Source organism: Austrofundulus limnaeus, unplaced genomic scaffold, assembly GCF_001266775.1.
Source record: "Austrofundulus limnaeus strain Quisiro unplaced genomic scaffold, Austrofundulus_limnaeus-1.0 Scaffold3, whole genome shotgun sequence".
NCBI classification, from domain to species: Eukaryota; Metazoa; Chordata; class Actinopteri; order Cyprinodontiformes; family Rivulidae; genus Austrofundulus; species Austrofundulus limnaeus.
In genome coordinates, this window is record NW_013952405.1 from 6889033 (window position 1) to 6898477 (window position 9445).

General features: G+C 38.9%; 2 protein-coding genes across 2 annotated transcripts in view; one reads left to right on the plus strand and one right to left on the minus strand.

The window, feature by feature from the left end:
• The first annotated feature begins 827 nt into the window (after window positions 1–827).
• On the plus strand, window positions 828–5823 carry LOC106525860 (glutathione S-transferase Mu 3). The gene is made up of 8 exons (XM_014020229.1): window positions 828–934; window positions 2781–2856; window positions 2948–3012; window positions 3096–3177; window positions 3269–3366; window positions 4535–4630; window positions 5146–5256; window positions 5417–5823. Exons 1-8 carry the CDS (start codon window positions 899–901, stop codon window positions 5510–5512), a joined length of 660 nt encoding a protein of 219 aa, XP_013875683.1. The 5' UTR covers window positions 828–898; the 3' UTR covers window positions 5513–5823.
• eps8l3b (EPS8 signaling adaptor L3b) overlaps window positions 5759–9445 on the minus strand; it is a 12128-nt gene continuing 8441 nt past the window's right edge. The window contains exons 16-21 of the mRNA XM_014020211.1: window positions 8946–8986; window positions 8746–8839; window positions 7806–7922; window positions 7628–7719; window positions 7420–7552; window positions 5759–6169 (exon numbers count right to left, since the gene is read on the minus strand). Coding sequence (XP_013875665.1) covers window positions 6128–6169; window positions 7420–7552; window positions 7628–7719; window positions 7806–7922; window positions 8746–8839; window positions 8946–8986 — 519 coding nt within the window. The 3' untranslated portion in view covers window positions 5759–6127. The remainder of the gene's footprint in view (window positions 6170–7419; window positions 7553–7627; window positions 7720–7805; window positions 7923–8745; window positions 8840–8945; window positions 8987–9445) is intronic.

Below are 9445 nucleotides of genomic sequence, written 5' to 3' on the forward strand. Positions count from 1 at the left end.
GATTTGCTAACCACAGTCATTCTTAGAYATCACTTGTGTTTATCTTTGTGTTTTCCATTGACCTTGTATCAAATCTTGCTAAGATGACAGAATGGTGTTTGTTAATATGAGGCCTCTCGAGACACAGTGTTCAACAGTGAGTAGTGTGTAGAGACAGTGACAGAGAAGCAGAGGTACAGAGACAGGGCAGGTTGTTCTCTGTGTTTCCTGTTGTTGCAATAAAACTCAGCTGATCATCTCACGGAGTACCTTCTTTCTTGGACCACTTATTTCTGTCTTTGTTAAATAAATATTACCATAACAGGGTGCTTTCAAGGAAAGTTGGGCCTTTGTTTGCTTGTAGAATTGTAATAATGTACCTTACATAATTATTTGGTGGACAAAAGTAATACTTGTCTTACATGTTCGCTTTAAAGAAACCTAACAGCCCTATCATGTTTGTGAAGAGAATTGTTTTTCTTTTTTTTTTCCTCGCACAAAACTCTCCAGTTAGTATTACTCAGAGCCCTATAGAGAGCTTTATAGGGCTCTGGTGTTACTCCTTTGTGTGTACAAGTCTGGACCAATCATGGGGTTCACACAGCAAAGCCTGCATGAAGGATAGTCTGACAAGGTTTTCATAGAAAATTCCAGACTTGCAACTTTGTGGTTTGGTAGCACAACAATCCTGGGTGCAGTTAGTGTATTCATGTGCAAATACCATGCAGATCCACGTGCAGATCTGCCCGTGAATCAGGTTATGAACAACAATAATTAGCTGCCCGGTGGTGACTGACCCCGCCCACTTTCTCCTCTATTCAGCCCTCTGCTCTGCCCGCCTCCTCTCCACTTCCGTCCAGCGCTTTGTTCGCAGGAGACGCTTCTCTCTTTCATCAAATCTCTTAGAAGTGAATCAAAAATGGCCATGACACTTGGTTACTGGGACATCCGCGGGGTAAGTTACCTCTCGGTGTTGTTGATGAAGTTTGCAGCAGCGTGGAGGTTTTATATGAAACGTAAGCTCTGTGTTTTACTCTTCGCCCGCTTTAAAACTCCTTCGCGGTTTACTTCGGGTTAAACAGCACGACACCGCCGTGTTTAGCTGCACGCTWAAAAGAAAAAGAAAAAAACTCGCTGCGGCTAGTGTTGCGTTCGGATTAAACAAACTGAAGCGGTTATCTGATTGACGTGTTTTCGAAACCTGTTTATCGCGACATAATCAGGAGAGTTTCATGGCCTAAATGTTGCAAAGCTGGCACCGAGCTCATGTGTTTTTCACAGATTAGGTTAGCCCGTGTTTTATCCATCAACCGCCGCTAAAACCGGTTTAACAACTTGTGCAAACCCCTATGTACCTGCTTCACTTGACACTGGTTAAACACTGGGTTTAACGTCGAGTCCGGTGATGCAAGATCAAGTCTAGTCTGGTTCATGAACTTCACAAGTCACCAGAACCTAAAGGTGACGTGAAATAAAATGATTTATTTGAAAAACTTTAGCACCTGTAATGTATTTGCTTTCAATTTGCAGAAGCATTTCCAGATTTACAGACGTCACGTAAACGCCTCATTTTTCAGACATTTGAAATGGTAGATTTTGCCTAATCATCATTTTTCGAAAACACTACTCCCATTCTTTAGCAGTAAAGTATTGCTTTGACTCCACAAATAAAAAGCAATTGTTCAAGTTTGGTTGTCAGTTTTCAAGAAATCTTTCTGAAAACCTGTTGTGTTTTGTCCAATACTTCACAGTAGGGCTGCCACAAACGATTATTTTTATAATCGATTAATCACCGATTATTTTTTCGATTAGTCGACTAATCGGATCATACGTTAATTGAATATAAAACATATAGCTTATCGTGCCAGAATGCAGTTGCTTTTACAGTATATAACCATCGTTAGATTTTAGCTATATGCTAACTAAAAATAATTGCTGTGGAAGGCAAGTTCTGCTCTGCAGATATTRCACAGGTTTCTCTTTCATTTTCTTAAAATGATCCCACCCTTTTGAGCTCTGTTGTCAGGTAGCCATGATACCAGAGCCTGTCTGTATAATGTCATGTGACGTCCACGGCCTACCCCAGTTACCACTACTGTGCATGTGTGTCAAGGACAGAAAGGCAGATGTGGCAGTGGAAGGTGTCAAAGCAGTTTGGAGAGAAAAACACAGTAAAGAACAAAAAAACAAAACAAGAGAAAACGATTAATCGATTATTAAATTAGTCATTGATTATTTTAATAATCGATAAGTCGTCGACTAATCGTGGCAGCCCTAMTTCACAGCCMGTTCTTATTTGGACATCAGATCTCAAAAAAGTTGTACTGAAAACACAAGTTAGATTTATCTCAATATATTTTTAAACAAACCTTTGAACTTGGTCAAATTAAAGCATGTGAAACTCTTGAAAATATCTGAGATGAGCAAAAACCATGCAAATGTTGTCTTTTTTTTTAATTATCAATGTTTTTGTTCCTATTTGTGTGTTTTTGTAAACGCTTGCACCAATTTTAAGAAAGATTTCAGGAGGTAGTGGACATTAGCCAACATATAAATGGCTATAATTTAGTGAATTTTACAAACATTTAGCTAAAACTTGACAGAGTAGCTGAGTCATTCACAGCATACTCTTTGTGAGACATTTTGAAATATTTCATGAGATCATAAATAACATTATTTTTAAGGACTGACTGAGTGACGGACTCTTCAGTACCAGTCCTACTATTTATCTGAAACTCAGTAAATCACAGATTCCCAGAGTTTAACATTAAACCAACCTTTCTTTTTCTGAACTGTTGCAGCTTGCCCAGCCCATCCGCTTGCTGCTGGAGTACACCGACACCAAATACGAGGAAAAGTTATACTCCTGTGGTGAAGGTAATTACTGTTTACAACTATCAGATGAATAAATGTTTATCTAAAAAGGTAATTAAAGCTGGTTCATAWAATCCTCTTTTGTCTGTCGCAGCTCCAGACTATGACAAGACCTGCTGGATTAATGAAAAGGATAAACTGGGAATAAACTTTGTCAATGTAAGAGTTTTCTTTGTGCATATTAATGTCTCAGATAGTCCAAAGTTGTTTTTTTTAAATAATAAATATTCTTAACACTTCAGCTGCCCTATCTTTTGGATGGAGACAGGAAGATTGTGCAGAGCAATGCTATCATGAGATACATCGCTCGTAAGCACAATATGTGTAAGTACTGTAATTATATTAACATGTCAGAATCCAAATGACTGCAGTCTCACAGCTTCTCTTTCTGCTCTGTGAACTGATCTGGTGACAGGTGGAGAAACGGAGGACGAAAAGGTCCGAGTGGACATCTTGGAGAATCAGGCAATGGACTTCAGAAATGGCTTCGTGATGATGTGCTACACTGACCTTGTGAGTATTTACTGGTGCAAAAATTTAAAGGCACAGTGTGTAGGATTTTGTCAATTCTTTTAGCCTAAATTGAGATAATCACTAATGATAATAATAAAAAAACATGTCTAATCATTGCAGACAAAGACCTTGCTTTATTATTTTTACCTTATAAAAAGCTGTTTATATCTCCATGGTCGCGGGTCTCCCTACAGGCAGCCGCCATCTTGCACCGCCATCTTGTCTACGAAGGCTCATGAAGGACAAACTGCGGTGGCGGCGTCAAAAACGGTTTTAGTTGTAATACTATAAATGTAATATTTGTTGTCTGTCATTGTAGCTGGGATAATTTTACTTATTAAAGCTCATAATCTTACCACTTGAAACATCACTAGCTCTGAAGCTGCTGGTAGACATCATGGTTGGAATTTATCAAAGGTTTTTGACACCTGAGAGACACCGTAGCAACTCCTTTGCATTTGGAAGGAGGTACACTTCGCTGCAGCATGCAGAATGGGGCGGGGACGGACCTTTCCGTCAGTCCCATACCTTATATGGAAATGGGACTATTGCATTCCGGAAAATGAAGGTTGCTCCTTAAAGACGCGGGATTAAGAGAGCAAAGGAAGAAGAAAGGAAGAAGTTAGAGAGTTTCTTCTACTCACGTTGAAGTACTCAGAGCATTATTTATTAATTTCTTTTATCCACCTCCCCAAACACAGACCCTCAGGTTAACCTCACAGGCCTAATGCCTAAGGTTAGTTTGTTACTGTAATATAATTTTAATATCCAAAAACAACAAAGATTTAATAAAGATTTGAAAATGAAAAAGGGACACACCACGTGACATAACACGTTTTGTAGCCATTTCCTTACTGTAAAATTTGTATTGTTAATGTTGAACGTGTTCGATAGAAAATAGTGTCACTAGCGCCCCCTTCATGTTCGGAATGCAATAGTCCCATTTCCATATAAGGTATGGGACTGACGGAAAGGTCCGTCACCGCCCCGTTCTGCATGCTGCAGCGAAGTGTACTTGTTTGGAAGTGGGGGGTGGGACCAGGGAGGATGATTCAACCACCCAACCACTAGATGTCGCTGAAAACAACAAATCCTACACACTGTGCCTTTAACGTCACATTATGCACCCAGATCTCCACTAATGCTTGTCTCACCTCTCTGAAATCAGGACAACAAAAAGCCAGGGTACCTGAAGAATCTGCCAGGTGTACTGAAGCAGTTCTCTGATTTCTTGGGAGGCATGAAGTGGTTTGCTGGTGACAAGGTAATCTGAGCTTCTACTTAAACAGCATATAGCTGAATTAATTTCCAATTAGGACAAAAAAATCTTAAATGCATTTAATTTAAAATTATAAGCAATTTGCTTGTTTCTAGTGGAAAAACTTAAACTCTTTGTTGCATGGTGTCACCAGCAGGTGGCAGTATAAGCTATGTTGTACATGGCTAACTAAAATAAAAACCTGAAGACAAAACAAACCTTCCTTGATCATACAACTCCTGATAATGGTTTTAATGGTTTGATCAGTTTAAACCTATAAACAAGTCAGAAAAAAGCCTTTCTTATAAATCACAGAACAGAGATAAGTATAAGAAACACTTCATCAGCACTCATTCAACCTTTGACCCTTTTTAATGAAAACACTTCAGCCATACATTAGGGTAGGATATTTTTGACAAAACTAAATGCTCATTTCAGATTTTTGTACAAAAATAATCTGCTATGAACCTGATAAGTGTTTTGTTTCATTTTCCTCAGTTTGATTATGCATTTCTTAACAGATCACTTTTGTGGACTTCATCATGTACGAGCTTTTCGATCAACACAGGATGTTTCATCCTTCGTGCTTTGATGATTTCCAGAACTTGAAAGACTTTATGGACCGTTTTGAGGTGAGAACACTTATCTTCYAGCTGCACATCTTTTTATTCATCACTTACAGTGGCAGAAATGTAAGGCAGTATTTGTAGCAGAACCTTGTCTGTGTGAGGTACTGTGTTTCTTTTAACGATTAATGCAAATAATTTAATTTCTACATTTTTTTATACATAGAACCTGGATAAGATTGCTGCCTACATGAAGTCTGACAGATTCATAAAGACTCCTGTCAACAACAAGATGGCTAAATGGGGAAACAAAAAGGAGTGAGTCGACTATTTGCCTCTGGAAGAACAGCCTTAAGTTCCACAAGTTCCTTAAGTTCCACTTGCTAAGAATCAGCACATTCAGTACAAGAAATTTCACAATTTGCCTTTAAGTAGTGAAACCTTGTTGCTTGTGTAAGCTTCATGTCCTGTAACCTCAGCAATTTACCATTTCTACAAACATTTACTAACATTTGCAAAAAAAAAAGAAATAACTTTGTACTGTTTATGAACCTTTTTGATGTGAAACGTTTATTTTCAGTTAAAACATCTATAACCATTATTTCTGACAGATTAAATTGAATCTTGTACTGACTTTGTCTTGAGTTCTGAATTTACATGAACATTTTCTACCACAAAATACATCATAAAGTTATAGATTTAAAGAAAAAAGGTTAATACAGCAGAAAGTACCACTTTTTTAAACAAATGCATGTACGACTCGAGTTTAATGGGGAAGTAGACCCAAGTGCATCAATCAACATATGGGACTACATTAAATAAGAAAAAGATGTAACGGTGTAAAATTTGAGCAGCTGATCACTTCTGCTGAACGTAGAAATGGCGCCGGTTTGAGTAGAGTTCATGCAGAGAGCAGCAGGTTCTCATTAGTTCCACGTCAGTAGCGTCCGTTGTACATGCCTGGAGGTTCATTGGCCAGCTGCAGAGAAGGTGAAACATACCATACCACTTTATTTCTAAAGCACTTAAAAAACAACATAGCAGCTGACCGAAGTGCTGTACAAATTTATAGAATAAAACATAAAAAATAAAATGACAATATAAAGATCACAGATACCAAAAAAAAGTACAAAATTAAGACAAAGATGCTAAATCACTCTGGGTTAAAAGCCAAAGAGAAGAAATGTGTTTTTAAGCGAGTTTTAAAAACAAAGAGTTGGGGCCTGCCTGACCTTCAGTGGCAGCTCATTMCATAATTTAGGAGCCGCCAGAGCTACAAAGGCTCTGTCTCTGGATTTGTAAAGGGTATTTGGGATTAAAAGGTTCTGGTCAGGTGATCTAAGAACACGTGAAATACGGGTGAAGCAGTTCAGACAAATAAGAAGGGCTAAGACCATTAAGAGACTTAAAAACAAACAAAATAACTTTAAAATGGATTCTAAACTGAACAGGTAGCCAATGAAGAGAAGTCAAAACTGGAGTTATATGCTCTCGTTTACCTACGTCAGTTAAAAATCGTGCAGCAGCATTTTGCACCAGCTGCAAATGTGAGAGAGAAGCCTGGCTAATTCCAATTAAGAGAGGTACAGTAATCCAGACGTGAGGTGATAAAAGCATGGATCACTGTCTAAATGTTGCCTAGACAGAAAAGGTTTGATTTTTTGACAAACGTCTCAACTGAAAAAAGGAAGACCTAACCACAGAGTTGACCTGACTGTCAAGTTTCAGGCTAGGGTCCATTTTCACCCCCAAGTTTGTTACATAAAGTTTTTCAAAAGGGGCCAAGAAGGAATAATCAAAGGTGGGAACACAGCTAGGACCACCAGACTTAATAATCATAAACTCGGTCTTTTTATGATTAAAATGTAGAAAATTCAGAGCCATCCAACTCCTGATGTCATCAAGATAGTCAAGGAGAGACTGAGTGGAGCCATTATGTTTAAGCAGAAAATAGACTTGACAATCATCTGCATACAAATGAAATTGTACACCATGCTTTCTAAAAATGGAACCCAAGGGAAGAAGATAAAGTGAAAATAATATTGGGCCAAGAATAGAACCCTGGGGTACTCCCCAGGGAAGGGTGGCAGAAGAAGAAGTGAAATCATCTATCATCACACTGAAGCTCCTATCAGACAGATAGGACCTAAACCATTGAAGAGCTGAAGAACATTTAATTGATGGAGTTTGTTTTATGCATAGAAGTGAGAGCTGACGTGCACGACTTACCGCGAGTGATGACTTGACACTCTGAAGGTTGAAGAAAACCTTGCCAGCCTCCTCTGGGCACACAGTCCTGATGTCTTCTTTGGACATCCCCAAAAGCTGTTTCCCACTTAAAACCCCGAGGCTGGAGATGGTGCTGTTCAGAAAAAAAAAAATCTAATTTTACCAACAAAATTCACAAAAAGCAGGTTGAATAAACAAAGATACTCACATTCTAGAGAAACCTTTGTAGTCGAGCCATGCCTTCACCTCAGCAGGACTGGAGCTCATGTTCAGAGTCACGGGGCCACCACGGCTGTCCCACTGAGAGGCAGAGTGAAGGGAAATAAAACAAAAATGAAATCTAACAAGGCAAGTCCTTGAGCAGGGTTAGATCTCTCTTGGCTCACCTGTTGATCCTGCGTGGATCCATCATTGTCAACCCGCTCCAAAACATTCGGAGGAACGTTCCCTTCCTCGTTTCGGGAGTTGCGCACGAGCCACCATGGCCTGGATTTCTGAACCACCTGTGGGAAGAGTGTGAGGGCTGATGTTTTAAACTATTATAGATACAAATAAAACACCTTACATTCCCTGAAGTTAATGCTAAAGTTTTAAGCAAAGGTCTCACACAGCGGGGAACACTTGAAGTCTGTTGTGGATGACTGTTAGCTACGACCACACAGAATTTCAGCCCGATACGTTTGAATTAAAGCCATTTTTGTGTTCCCTTAAAGAGTCGGTGACATGTCTGTCCTTTAAAGTCAAAGAAAACATCTTTATATTTAAGGAACTTGGCATAATACACAAAATTTTAGCCATTTTGTCACATAACTGCTTTATTTTCTTGTGAATTTGGCTCAACCAAAGGGAAACAGGAAGTGACATCAACAAGGAACTCTTTAAGAAAAAGAACTCTGTGGTCATTTGTTCATTGAAATAATAATATTTGAACTCTGACTCAAAATCTAAAGAAACATMAGCWTCTTTTTCTCAGTCTGCACTCTGTTCAAGTGCAGAAATACTTCTTTGACATCACTTCCTGTTACTTCAAATGTGAACATCTCAACAACTGTTTATCTCAGCAGCATATTTTCATTTTTGCAATATGTTATCTTTCCAAAAACTTTAAATCAGTTGGCTGAACAGACTTGATTTCACAGAGAAAATTCCTAAACTAAATCCTATAGATTAAAAATAAGGCTGGATGCTCTCTGGTGCTGCTCTAGAGCATTTTAGATGTTCAGTTTTGATGTTTTCTGCCTTTTACGAATGATATGCTTTTAAAATAAATCCTGCTGAAAAGTCTCACATTGTGGTGTTTCGTATGACAGATGGTCATCTGCTCACCTGGACCACCTCATCCTTCATAACGCTTAGCTCTTGGCTGTTCCTGGCCATGAAGTTGTATATGACACGCATGTACAGTGGTGGCTCTGTGGGGCTGAAACAGCAGCAGATAGGACACTTAGTGAAAACGTAGCATGATATGAGGCGTGCAGAAATGTGCCATGATCCTGCAGCTGTTTATGCCTCTGATAAAAGCTTACCGCATCGGTAGAGGTGGACTCCAGTGATCATTGGCCGCAGGCTGTAAAAGGCACAAAGTACATCATGATAAAAGTGAAGATACACCTCTTAGTGATATGTCACAGGACACATATTTCCCCTCTTGTAGCAATAATTACCACAGCGACTACCAATTAAAAATAGACGTGTTTTCAGGAGCGATAGTTGAATCAACGGCTCCATGGTTTGGATCATTATCTGGCATGTTGGGAAACAGCCAAAAACAGCTGCAGGAGTTGTTTTGTGCAGCAAGTTTCTGCTTGTAGCTCCCAAATGTTTTAGCTTTCCACTCATAAAATGAAGTCACAGGACTTTTGACCCCAGCTATACAAACTATAAAGATTGCAGCACTTTGTGTTTTAAACTAAATGACAACCAAAACCTGCACACGTATACAGCGGGTAAAATAAGTATTGAACACGTCACCATTTTTCTCAGTAAATATATTACTAGAGGTGCTAATGACATGAAATTTTCACCA

Excerpts from the sequence above, each read along its gene's own strand:
- LOC106525860 (XM_014020229.1), top strand. The coding sequence starts at position 899 with ATGGCCATGACACTTGGTTACTGGGACATCCGCGGG. Across the intron at positions 2,857-2,947 it reads GTTATACTCCTGTGGTGAAG|CTCCAGACTATGACAAGACC; the intron begins GTAATTACTGTT and ends TGTCTGTCGCAG. Across the intron at positions 3,178-3,268 it reads CGCTCGTAAGCACAATATGT|GTGGAGAAACGGAGGACGAA; the intron begins GTAAGTACTGTA and ends ATCTGGTGACAG.